General features: G+C 47.2%; 3 protein-coding genes across 3 annotated transcripts; 2 read left to right on the top strand and 1 right to left on the bottom strand.

Moving 5' to 3' along the window:
• Nucleotides 1-399: 399 nt before the first annotated feature.
• On the bottom strand, nucleotides 400-1,387 carry LOC132255433 (GDP-fucose protein O-fucosyltransferase 1-like). Its single transcript, XM_059751453.1, has 2 exons — nucleotides 1,162-1,387; nucleotides 400-1,089 (listed from the first exon to the last, which is right to left on the bottom strand). Exon 2 carries the CDS (start codon nucleotides 1,027-1,029, stop codon nucleotides 712-714), a length of 318 nt encoding a protein of 105 aa, XP_059607436.1. The 5' UTR covers nucleotides 1,030-1,089; nucleotides 1,162-1,387; the 3' UTR covers nucleotides 400-711.
• A 1,116-nt stretch (nucleotides 1,388-2,503) lies between these two features.
• Nucleotides 2,504-3,235, top strand: LOC132265604 (probable small nuclear ribonucleoprotein G). The gene is made up of 3 exons (XM_059766337.1): nucleotides 2,504-2,815; nucleotides 2,892-3,039; nucleotides 3,114-3,235. Exons 1-3 carry the CDS (start codon nucleotides 2,784-2,786, stop codon nucleotides 3,162-3,164), a joined length of 231 nt encoding a protein of 76 aa, XP_059622320.1. The 5' UTR covers nucleotides 2,504-2,783; the 3' UTR covers nucleotides 3,165-3,235.
• Nucleotides 3,236-3,259: 24 nt separating this feature from the next.
• On the top strand, nucleotides 3,260-12,705 carry LOC132255963 (uncharacterized). The gene is made up of 10 exons (XM_059752137.1): nucleotides 3,260-3,395; nucleotides 3,459-4,792; nucleotides 4,858-6,128; nucleotides 6,199-6,526; nucleotides 6,613-8,354; nucleotides 8,415-8,495; nucleotides 8,846-9,244; nucleotides 9,294-10,265; nucleotides 10,331-12,349; nucleotides 12,411-12,705. The coding sequence occupies exons 1-10, from the start codon at nucleotides 3,380-3,382 to the stop codon at nucleotides 12,502-12,504; spliced, it is 8,256 nt and encodes a 2,751-aa protein (XP_059608120.1). The 5' UTR covers nucleotides 3,260-3,379; the 3' UTR covers nucleotides 12,505-12,705.
• The last annotated feature ends 267 nt before the right edge of the window (nucleotides 12,706-12,972 follow it).

Raw genomic sequence — 12,972 nt, 5'->3', positions numbered from 1 at the left:
TCCGTGAGCCAGAGTGGACATCTTCTTGGCTTTTCCTTGTGGCTCTGGTGTGTGTCTTTAGCTGTGAGTCGCGAAGATGCGCGCCGACTTTATGCTTTGGCGATAAATCATAGCGCGTGGCAAATCACGGAAAAATGACGAGTTGGTGTTGATGGACAATTTTTCTGCGACTCAAAACACTATTATGATTGATACTCAAAATAATTCTCTTAAGGTGGCTCAAGATGTGATGCTGCGCGACAATATATGTATTGACAAATAATGAGTGAAGGAAAAATTGGAAGAAATCGCGCATTCGCTCACGGAAATAGAAAATACACACCAATCTTCAAGCAACACATTCGTGAATTTGTGACACAAATCAAATGCTGAGCGTGAAGTTGAGAAGCAGCAAAGAATACGATAAAATCCACTCTCAAGAGGGTTATCAATAAAAATTAATAAACATTTATTAATAAGCTCTTTACAAATTTGCTCAGTAAAACATCAACAGTTGCTGATTACAACTCTTTTCTGCGGAGGCGATGTTGGAATTAAGACGTCGGAATTGGAGGCTTTCCCGACTATTAATTCTATTGGGTTCAAAGTGAAAATTTACGATCTCACCAATTGACTTATTTTCCCTCCTCAAGACGCGCGATCGCCCAGAATCCATGAAAGAATTAGCGCACAAAATGAGACGCTGATTAATGCGATGACAAGACATAGAGATTAAAGCGCACTTCCCATTAAGGCGCCACGCGGCAGAGTCTCTCGCCTGAACTCTTGCGCCCTCGTCAAGAGATTCTCCCGCTGGACAGGAAATGACGCTGGAGCACCGCTAAAGGCCAGAACCGGGAATTTCTTGGCTGGATATCCCTCAATCCACTTCTCAGCTACACTACCATGGTGGACATCGTAATTCAGTGGCCCGTAGAACTCTGAGTCGACAAAGTCTACTTGGAATTCATCCCAGAATGCCCCAAAGGGATTTCCATCTTTGGCATTGCAGCTGTTTGTCTCCTTCCCATCCAGAGACTTTCTCGCCATGTAACAAAAGGCGATTCTCTTGTCCTCGGGCCACACATCCAGCTTGGTTGCCAAAGCGCCCTGTTCAGTGGAAACAGAGAAAATTGTAATTTTTCCGGTAGTAATCAAAGATAAGTGGGGTTAGGTTCTCACCCATGCAAGGACAGTACGCTATGTATCCGTTTAGATCCACTTCTATCAGCTCACAGGCGCTCCATGTGATCCAGGAGATGATCACAAGGAGATAGCTGATGGGAAACCACAGCATTTTCACGGAAAACCAACCAAAACACACACTTTCCAGAATTCAGCAATTCAACGACGCCTCTCTTCGATGAAGGTGTGGACCAACAGGTGGCGTGGGCAGCTGAAGAATTATTTAAATGTGCCAGAAAAATTCTTGTTATTTCAACTCCGTTGGTTTTGTTTTTCACAGTTCTGGACTTTTGGGAAATTGAAACATGTCCTTAAATATTCTAGAAGACATCTCACAACAAGCAGTGCGTAAGTCCATGGGTATTCTTCATAAAATTTACCAAATTAAAGTATTTTCAAACTACGCCACTGAACTTGCATTCAGTGCGCTGAATGCAACAGGAATTTCCGTTACTCAGAGACTCAGAAAGATCCAGTGTCCTCTTTGTCCTCCAGTTCTGCCCCAATTTTACTCAACGATGGACGCGTCGAACATTGCGGATGAGAGTTTCCCATCAGATGTGCTGCTTAGCGACTCCTCAGGCGATGAAGACTGTCGTAAGTCATTTCCTGGCATTAGTGTTCAGAAGACACCAGAAAACCTGAGCCAGAAACGCTCAAAGTCAGTGGATAAGCTGAGCGATTTTGGGACTTCAAGGGGCGACGACTTCAAGACTTCAAAACGCTTCAAGGGGCCTAATCACTATCGCAATGTGCCCAGCAAAGTGGCCCAGTATATCTCCGCCTTGCCGAAGCCAAAACCAGTCACCAAGCGTCTTGCGAAAGTGCAGACGATGCCGGAGATGCGCGCGCTGGATGAGCAGGTGTCGGGGCAGGAGCTGAAGAGGACAGAGGCGGAGAAAAAGGTGGAAGAACTGGTGGGCTGCAACGCTAAGCTTCGCCGGCAGATCCAGGAGATGGAAGCGCAGCTGAAGAATGCCCGGGAAAGCCAAATAGCCACGATTCGACCCTCGGAGATTATCCACGAGGCAGACGTTGGCGTCCGGAGGCGTTTCGTAGCGCCCGCAGAGGAACCGGAGACAGTCGTGTTCGACAGCTCACTGGTGAAGTATCGCCACGGGAAGACGCAGAAGCTGAAGAAAACCGTGAAGAAGCTGCTGTGCTGCACCGGAAGCGACACTCTAACGCTGGCTCGTGAGAACTACACGTACGTGAAGCTCACACACAATTCCCGGACCTCTGATTAATACTTTTATCGCATGTCTGAAATAAAACGTCTTTTCAATGTACTAAAATCAGCATTTTTTATTTATTCCATTTATTCAAATAAATTTCTTACTTAATCATCTCTCTTTTTCATTTAAACAAACTTCACCTTTATTAATCTCTCTCTTCACTTTCTTTAAAAGTTAAAATAGTTTATCTCATCTTTCCTTACATTATTAATTTAGTAACTTCATCTCTAATGAATGGCGTCTTTCTTCTTGTGCTTCCAAATCCAATATGGCTGACTCTCCCCCCCAACGCCATCTATCAACTTAACATATAACAGTTTATCTCCACTAAAACACCACTAATTGCTGTATTTCCGTGTGAATATCGAGTGGAATCCCTGAAAGATGTCTAAAGCTCACCCACCAGAGTTGAAGAAGTACGCCAGCGAATGGAAAATTAAGTGATTCAGGCGTGTTTTGCTAAACTAACCTCACTTTGCAAACGTTTCCCAGGTTCATGGACAAGAGGATGAGCCTCAAGCTGAACGGGGGCCGCACCATCGTGGGCATTCTCAGAGGATTCGACCCCTTCATGAATGTGGTGATCGACGAGACGATAGAGGAGTGCAGAGACGGTTCCCGCAACAATATTGGAATGGTGGTAAGATTGCTGATCTCTGCACAATCTCAGAGTTTGGGGCTGAAGGACTGTTTTTGCCTTGGCTTCTTTTGCAGGTCGTCCGGGGAAACAGCATCATCATGGTGGAGGCACTGGATAGAATATAGAATACCGCTATACATTACCCCAACACGAAGTAAAGCAGGAGAGTTGAAAAGATTGTTGTTTCTTGGGCAACCTTGGGCCGTGGGATGGGTTCAGAGGTCAGCCGGAACTCAAACCGGCTGAACTTTCCGTTAAGCAAAACTCGGAGGCATTCTTTGTTCGTGTGGCGTCCTGTAAAGATCGTGTTGATTGTTAGTGTGAAGAAAGTGATTGGAAAATGGGAAAACGCGAGAGTAAGTAGGATTATCTGGATAAGAAACCATTTCCAATGCTTGTGTGTGTGTGTGTATTTCCAGAGGAGCGCAGAGAGAAGAAGCGCCAGGAGGAGAAGGAGAGGGTGAAGAAGAAGCAGGAAGAGAAGCGACAGGAAGCGAAGAGGAGGCGCGAAGAGAGGCTCAGGCGAAGAAGTTTACCAGCAGTTTCCACTGGGTTTGTGTCCGCTCAGGATTTGTCGTTTCATAGAAGAAGTAGTGAATCCGATGTGTCTGCTGAAGTGCACTTTGACAGAGGACAGAGCATTTTGTCTGAAGATGCTGACAGGGGATTGATTTATCCTGAACTGGAAGACATTACTGAAGAACCATCAAAAAGACAGCCGGAGAAATCTGAGCCAGGAATGCATCAGCCGGATGACGTGTGCAAAAAGTCACCAAGAACTGCAGAGAAGGAGAAAACCAAGACGACATCAATTCCGATGAAGAAAGCAAAAGACAGACGCGTTCAGGTGCCTTCAGGACACTCGGATTCGCCTATTTCTGGGCCAAGTGGCCAAAATCCCTCGAAGATGTTAAGGAAGAAGAGAGATTTGACCACACCACAGCCGACAAAAACACCCGCCAAGTCCGAAACCACATTGCGAAGGCCGGCGGAACAGCTGAACACGCCCCCGACTCCCGGATCAAGCCGACAAATTGCCTCCAAAGTCACCCAGAAGAAAAAAGATTTAACCACTGCTGCGGCGAGGCAGATTTCTCAGCCAATAAAAACGCCTGGCAAACCAAGAATAACTCCTGGAAAACTGCGTGCGCGCTCAGATTCACCGATTTCTGGAACAAGCCAACAATTTTCCGCACAGACACCGAAAGAGAGGAAAGTTATGACAACTGCTCAGCCTAGAAAAACACCCGCCAAGTTGGGAATTACGCCACAAAGGCCGACTCGTGGCCAAGAATCACCAAAGCCCTCAAAGCCTAAATTTATATTCCCTAAACCATCGGGATTATTTAGTGATATACCTCTACTAGCGCTTCCTCCGGTCGTACAAACACCCAAAGTACTGAAAACTCCGGCTAGAAAACCTCTTAAGCGCCCAGCTTTACTAACTCTCGGAACAAGCCATGAAACGACCACGAAGACACCCAAGGAGAAGAAAATTGTGACTCCAAAGACAGGCGAAAAGGCAAAAGGGACTCCTAGAAAATCTCCTGGGCGCCAAGATTCGCCGATTCCAGGACCGAGTCGTCCAAAAGTGAGAGACGAAGAGGCGGATTCTGCTGCTGTCGTCACACAACAGAGTTCAGATTCGTCAATTTCACCAGAATTGAGTTCTGCTGTGCCAGAGGATGTGGAAGAAACCACTCCTGAGCCACTAACGCTTTTCCTGAGATTGCCTGAGATAGCGCAGGAGGAGGTGAGAGAGTTTATTAAGTGTTTCATCCGGCGATCCAAGGAGTTTTATTTGCTGTCTCTTTTCAGATGGAGACTGGGGAATCATCTAGAATCCCTCCAGAAGATTCGAGCAAAGCGGAGGAGTTTTCTGAGAGAGAAGGAGCAGAAGCTGTGCCTCAAATGCATCTTCCGGTGCCAACGATCACGATTGACGACTTGAAGTTGAGATGGCCTGAGACTGCCGATGGAAAGCCAGAAGATCAGCCCAAGGCGTCAACGAGTGCTCGTCAGAGCATTTATTCGATTGAGAGACACGATTCGGTGGAGAGTCAAGTATCGCTGGGTTCGAGGATCTTTTCAATGGGCTCAAGTTTCGAGGAGTCTCCAGTGACGTCAGTCATGTCAGTGGGTGAAGACACTGGATTCTCTTCGAGTCAGAAAGATGACTCACGACGCCCATCCGACAGTACGTCTGGAGCTCAAGGTGACTTCACAGAATCTTCAATGATTTCACCTGAGGAGGAAGTGAAATTGATACAGATTCCGGAACGTGAAGAATCTTCAGGTCTGTCCGTCATATCGTCATTCAGCGATTCAGATACTGGCATCTTTTCGTCTCAGAGAGAAGAATCACGACGTCCATCTAAGGAAACAGAGACTGATGCTGAGCTTCTATTGACGAGAACGGCGGAAGTGAGACCTGAAGAGCCAATAGCGGAGGTTTTCACTGCTCAAAGGATGGAATCTCGACTCCAAGCTGAAGATGATGCTTCGAAGGGAGAATTGCCGGTAGAGAGAGTGTCCGAAGAGGGCAGAGTTGAAGTTGAACCGCCGATTGACACCATCAGGAGATCTTATGTCTACGCACAATTGCCGCCAACGATTCCACCAATTGCAGAACCCCAACAGCAGAACATTCGCCAACAACGACGTCGCCGGAGGAAGCAACGAACGCTAGATGACAAGATGAAGGGCAGAAAGAGACGTAGATTACTGGCCACGAAGAAGCGCGGATCGCGTGGCACTGAGATAATGGTGAAAACCAACTGTGTGAAATTGGATCTGTCGAAGATGCCAGAGAAAGTGTTTCAGTACTTTGTGGGCTTCAATCCCAATCGACCGAGATGTGCCATAACTGACGTCTTTAGAGGCTTTAGGAATCAAGAAAATTCATATGAACTTGCTCGTCTGGTGCACGATGGAAAGAACAGAGCGTTCAGCAGTAGAAAAATTAATCTGAGGATAGAAGAAAGAAGAAGGAGTGAGATTAGTTTGGATTTAGGCAATATGATAGAGATTTTTACAGTCCGGATTTCGAACACCAAGCATTTAAGGATGTCCTTGAGGCCGATCAAAAGGTTCTTCAGATGATACTGCTTGAAATTGTGCTGAACTCAAATCGATAATTACTTCTAATTCTGTTTCCAGGAACTTCTTGACCAATAGGAATAAGCGTAAGTGGAGTGATGCCATTGCGTTCGTGAATTCCGTGCTGCGAGAAGCACTGATCGGATACTGGATAGGGGACATTTGTTACTACCCAAAAGATGAGCAGTTGCCTATTGATTTCAACCTCGGTATTAATGATATTCTGAATGGAATCTATCAAAAGGTGTTTATCGGCTCCAGTGTGTATCTGAATGTGGATATGGCATTAATTCCAACACTGGTGTTCAATCCTATCCAACTCATTCAACTCCTCAGAGTGATGCGCATCGATTTGAACAAGACTCTAAGTCCTGAAGATGTCCAGATGGTAAGAAGAATGTTGAATTTCTTGATCTTTGATGGTTTCACAGTAAATTTGGGATGTGACTCAACACCGTGATTTTCTTCCTCCAGTTGACAAATTTCCTCAACACCCTGCCACTCGTGAGGGAAGATTGTATCGGAAGAGCGAGGCAATTTGTGGCAGTCCTCAAACCAGTTGCTGAAGAGACAATGTACGATGACGGAATTGGCGTTAGTGTGCAGACATACTATGAGCGTCGGAATTTTATCGTCAGACACCCACAAATGCCAGCTATTGCAGTGGAAACCTTGGAAGAAGAAGCTGGACAAGGGCACGAGTCCATCTGGCCACTTGAGTTATGCTCATTCCAAGCGAATACCATAATCTTTCGCAATCTCACTGCTCGTCAGATGAATGCTTTCGTGAGCTTTTCGCAATGGGACGTGAATCGACGGAAGGCAGTAATTGAAAATCTGATCAAGACGATAGAATACAACAATGTCCCTGCTTTGGTGGATTATGGAATCAGAGTTGGAGAGGAGCTGGAGTGTGTGAAGGCGAGAATCCTTCCAAGGCGTCTGGTTGAGTACAAAAATGGAGCAATTGTGACGCCTCAGGATGGATCGTGGGATGTGACGAGGAAGCAATTCACTGAGGTGAAATCGCTGTACTCTTGGGGCGTTCTCAATCTCGATTGGGATCTGGTGGAAGAAGAAGTGGGTAGATTTGTGGACGTACTGAAGACATATGGAGCGCAGAAGGGCATGACAATCATGGATCCAATCTTCTATCATACGGAATATAATCCTGACAATAGGAGAAATGACCGTAATAACATATTCTATGCTCTGAGGATGCTCAAGGGAGAGAAACGCAAGGATAATCACAAGGGGAATCGCAAGGAGAATCGCAATTTTGTTCTTGTAATTCTGCCTGAAGAGAGGTGTAAGGAAGTGTACAGGCACGTGAAGATTGCCGCCGAGAGGACCTTAGAAATCATCACGCAGTGCATCACGAGCAAGAAGGTGAGGAGTTGCGAAGGGAACGTCGTTAATGGACTCCTCGGACAGATCAATACCAAGCTCAATGGAGCCAACAATCGCGTGCAGTCAGATGTGAAGATCATCAGCGACGAGCTGGATGGAAGAGTCATGTTTCTGGGCGGATGCATTGTCAATGGTGGCCAGGAAGTTAATTGCAGATCCTTGAATGTGGTTGGCATGACGGCGTCCTTCGATACTCAGGGCTTCAAGCACGCTGGCGTCTGGCGATATCAGCATCGACAGCATGTCATCATTAAATCGCTGAGCAATATCACGAGTGACTTCCTTGACAATTTCCAGAAGCAAAATAATGGCAAGACTCCCAAGAAGATCATGTACTACAGGATGCTCAGCAATGAAGACAAGTATGAAGAGGTGCAGACGAAGGAGGTGAAGATGATCCGCAAAGCTTGTCTGAGACTCGAAAACTACCATCCGGAGATAATCTTCATAGGTGTGATCAGAAGGCATCGCATTAAATTCTTTCCTGAGCCCAATGAAGATGACGACAAGCCGGCGTTTGCGATGCTTCCCAGTGGAAACGTTGTTCCGGGAACAGTTGTGGATCAGGGCATTGTTCATCGTCTGAGAAGAGAATTCTTCCTGGTGTCTCACGGGGTGGAGAGGGGCGTTGCGAAGCCCACAAAGTACATCGTTTCTAACACTTGCAACTTAACAATGGACACGGTGCAATCCATCACGTACAATCTGACGCATCTGCACTCCCTGGGATTCCAGAGTGTCTCATGTGTGCCCTCGATTCTCTATGCTTACAAAGTGGCCGAAAGGGGGAAGCTCTACGCTCAAGGGTGAGTATTTTGTCCAATTTATCTCTCTGATTATAGGAATTGTGCTGTCTCTTCTTCCAGACTCACAATCGCTCCGGATCGCATTTCAGAGTATTCTAAGAGGAAACAACCCAAGAGGGAACTTGTTGCTGAGTTTCCCATGTATTTTCTGTAATCTTATCGCAAATGCGTCATATTGTACGCAGTATTATCTTATCTAAGGGATCAAAGAAGCATTGATCGATGAGTCTTTTCCGTCTGTTCATGAATTTTACTTCTTGGGGAATTCCCTAACAAACTGATAAGTATAATGCTCACCACGAGATGGCAGGTGTTTCTACGTGGAACAGATCTGTCAAGAATCATTGTGAAATACACGAAATTCGTAAGAAATTTAGTAGCATTTATTGGTGAAATAACCAGAGAGATTTCCTTTGAAAATGGAAAATCCTGATAGCAAGAAGAAGAAGAACCGTAAGTGTATCCCTTTTGCCTGAAAATCCTGCTTGAAGTGCCGCTGAAGTCGCGAACAGTAACATTCACTTTTCTTTCCATGAAGGTCGCAAGAAGCCCCAAGGAGGGGGCGAGCAGTCCCATGAGCAACCTCAGCAGGGCCCCAGTGGGCAGCAGAAGGATGATCGACCCGCTGGACTTCCAGCAAAGCAGGAAAAGACTGAGGAAATAACCAAGACATTTCAGAAAAGTGTGCAGATTGAAAGTGGGAAGCAGAAGAAGACGGAAGGTGGCGGATCTGGGCAGAGGAAGAAGAAAGGTGGGCCACAGCCTGGACCTCAGCGACCGTTGGGACAAGGAGGTCCTCCTGGACCGCCTTGGCATCAAGCTGGGCCACAATCTGGACTTCCAGGACAAGCTGGACCTCCTGGACAGCCTTGGCCGCAGGCTGGGCCTCAGTTTGGAGCTCCGGGACAAGCTGGACCTCCTGGACAGCCCTGGCCGCAGGCTGGGCCTCAGTTTGGAGCTCCGGGACAAGCTGGACCTCCTGGACAGCCTTGCCGCAGGCTGGGCTCAGTTTGGAGCTCCGGGACAAGCTGGACCTCCTGGACAGCCTTGGCCGCAGGCTGGGCCTCAGTTTGGAGCTCCGGGACAAGCTGGACCTCCTGGACAGCCTTGGCCGCAGGCTGGGCCTCAGTTTGGAGCTCCGGGACAAGCTGGACCTCCTGGACAGCCTTGGCCGCAGGCTGGGCCTCAGTTTGGAGCTCCGGGACAAGCGGGACTTCCTGGGCAGCCTTGGCGTCAAGCTGGACTTCAATCTCAACTTCCACAGCAACCTGGACTTCAATCTGAACAACCGCAGTCTCAATCCGCTCGGAAAGATGAAGCGTCTTTGTCACCAAAACGCCAAGAACAGAAGCTTCCTGCTCAGCAAGTCAAACAGCCAACTCAACCGGCAAAAGATCAGCCGGGCGGAGGAGAGAAGAAAGCATGGAAGAAGGAGAAGCGTCAGGATCCTGAGCGATCTCAGCCACAAACTCCTCGTCAGACGCCAGTGGCGCAGCCAAAAGGCGGCGCAGAGCCCAAGAAACGCGCATCTGCACTTGACGTGGCCTTGAGTCCATACAAGGGTCCCGGAACGCTCGGGAGAGCTGTGAAATTCGAAGCGAACTATGTCTTCCTGACGCTAAAGAATCTGGTCGATATGGCTTATCACTATGACGTGGCCATGGATCCTGATCGCCCGAAGAAGCTTCTCGGTGAAGCTTTTGAGAAGTTCAGGCAGATGAAGTTCCCTAAGCACGTGATGGCCTTCGATCGTATGAAGAATGCCTACACGATCACGAGACTGGATTTGCCACCGGGCGGCCTGACGGCTGAGGTGGAGATTGACGATCCGCTCTCGGCGAGGAAGAAGAAATTCAAGGTGACCATTCAGGAGACTGAGGATTACGAGGTGCGGATGAATTTGTTGAAGAGGTGAGTAAAATCAACGCTTATGAATTGCTTTTGTGCTGAATTGATTCAATTGTTTCGTTCTACAGCAGGCAAGCTTTTATGGAGGCTGGCAATGAGGGGATGGTGAAGAGGGCGCACCAGTGCCTGGAGATTATCATGCGCATGCATCACGATCGTCCGGGGGCTGGAAATGTTGGTGATGGTGGAATTCATGTTGGTCGCCAATTTTACTGGCCACCGTCGAGGAAAATCGCACTGGATGGCGTGATGGAGCTTTGGAATGGCATCTATCACAGTGCTGTGTTCGGTGAGAGGCCGCTGCTGAATGTTGATATCACGAACAAGGGCTTTCCGTCAGCCATGACACTGCTGGACATCATGAGAGAGATGAAAATTGACCCCAATAGAACTCCGGAGAGATGGGCTATGGAGAACTTGAAGGCACACTTGAATGGTCTGAATATCTCCTATATGATTCCTGGACAGCCGGCGTCGCGTCAGGTGAAGAAGTTCCTGGACTTTAGAGAGCCGGCAAACAGATTGAGATTCACAGTTGATGGAAAAACCATGACAATTGAGGAGTACTTTGTGTGGAAGTACAAATTTAAGCTGAAGTTTCCCAACTTCCCGGTGATTCTTGTGAATCCGCGAGATAAGAACATCTGCTATCCGGCAGAATTGTGTGCCGTTCCTGGTGGCCAGGCGGTGATGAAGAAGCTGACGGAGAATCAGACTCGCTTCATGATTAAACACACCGCCACGTCGACGGATGTGCGCAAGACGAGAATTTATGAAATGCTGCAGAAGGTGAACTTCAACGCCAGTCCAGTGGTGAAGGAGTTCGGAATTGAAGTGGGCAAGGACTTTGTCGAGGTGGACGCGAGGATTCTCGATGCGCCAAAGTTGGAGTACAGCCAGAAGAAGGCTGAGTTCCCGAGGAATGGCGTGTGGCAGATGCGCGAGAAGCAGTTTATTGTGCCCACAACCATTGATTGCTGGGCTGTGTTTGTGCTGGAGACCAGACGTCCTGACTTGGTGGCCATTCATTCCTTTGTGGATTCACTGGGCAGAGCAGGAAAGGCGTTGAATATGACAATTGCTAAGCCAATGGAAGTGATTCAGGTTGATATTGGACGAAATTACAAGCAATTCACGCAACATATGGAGAAAATGAAGGGGAAAGTGAAGATCTTGCTTATGGTGATTTCGGGATTTGGCAATGACTATCAGAAGGTGAAGCGTGCTGCTGAGATAGACTATGGAATTCTCACGCAGTGTGTCAAGCACGACACCATTGTTCGACGAGGAGACGCGTCCACAGTGAATAACATTCTACTGAAGATCAACTCGAAGCTCAATGGGCTCAATCATCGCATCCTGAGCAACATGAAGGTGGGCGTACTCAAGGATGGCAAGTTCATGGTGGTGGGCGCCGATGTGACTCATCCGAGTCCTGATCAGCGCAATATTCCCAGCATTGTCGGCATGGCGGCGTCCTATGATGAGGACGCCTTCCAATACACTGGCATGTGGCGCATTCAAGATCCCCGTCGAGAAATGATTGACGATCTGGCGCAGATGATTGAAGATCATCTGCGGTACTACAAGAAGAAGCGCAACTTCTTGCCAAACACAATTCTCTACTACAGAGACGGCGTGGGCGAAGGTGACTTCCAGCGCGTGCTGAATCTGGAGTTCCGCGCCATTCATCAGGGCGCAGCGCGTGTGGAGGCGAACTACAAGCCCAAAGTGGTGTTCATTGTGGTGCAGAAGCGTCATCACACGCGCTTCTTCCCCGGCAGATCGCAGAAGGAGGCTGTGGGGAAGAATAACAATGTGCCGCCGGGAACGATTGTGGACAAGCAAATTGTGCCGGCGCAGCAGAATCAGTTCTTCCTCGTGGCTCATCAGGCGATTCAGGGTGTGGCGAAGCCCACCAAGTACTGTATTCTCGTAGACGAAGCGAATCTCAGCATTAATGATCTGGAGACGCTGACATACAATCTCTGCTACTTGTTCACGAGGTGCAACAGATCCGTGTCGTACGTCGCGCCGACTTACTATGCTCATCTCATGGCGGCCAGAGGCAAAGTTTATGTTGAAGGGTAAGAATCCTTGAGTAATGATTATTCAGAGACGTGTAATGAGAACTCTTTTCCTTCGCAGGGACAATTTGGACATGAATAATCTCGAGAGAGAATATCAAAAGAGAATCATCAAGGATGAAGTGGGAAAGGCTCATCCCATGTATTTCGTGTAAAAGAATGCTGCCTACATTTTACAGGATTTGTTAGCTTTTGGGATTCCATACATAATAGTAACACATCTTAATCACTTTCTGTTTGTAAAGAAATTTTGTAAATTGAATTCGACAATAAATGTTTGTTGGATTTGCATCTGTTTTTTCGTTGCAATCTCGAAAGGCTCCAAATGATGAACTAATTTATGTTATTTTATTTATTAAAAATACTCGAGACTATCAGAGGTTCTTTTGGACTGGACAAAAATTGTCTTATTCTTTCGAATGTTGTGATCGAAATTGACCCATAATTTAATCTAATAAATTGTAACATACATTGTTAATGTTCAAAGTGTCCTTTCAACATATTGAAACATCATATTTATATGCGAACTCTGAGCATTTTAGTCTTATTCAGTGTTCAAATTTCTTGGAAATATGTCGCCTAAACTTGTGGTTCCTATTATATTAGTGACATGCCTTTGGGTG

Source organism: Phlebotomus argentipes, unplaced genomic scaffold, assembly GCF_947086385.1.
Source record: "Phlebotomus argentipes unplaced genomic scaffold, Phlebotomus argentipes genome assembly contig_5, whole genome shotgun sequence".
NCBI classification, from domain to species: domain Eukaryota; kingdom Metazoa; phylum Arthropoda; class Insecta; order Diptera; family Psychodidae; genus Phlebotomus; species Phlebotomus argentipes.
Note: the sequence above shows the minus strand (reverse complement) of the source record. Positions and strands in the feature narration are given on the sequence as shown.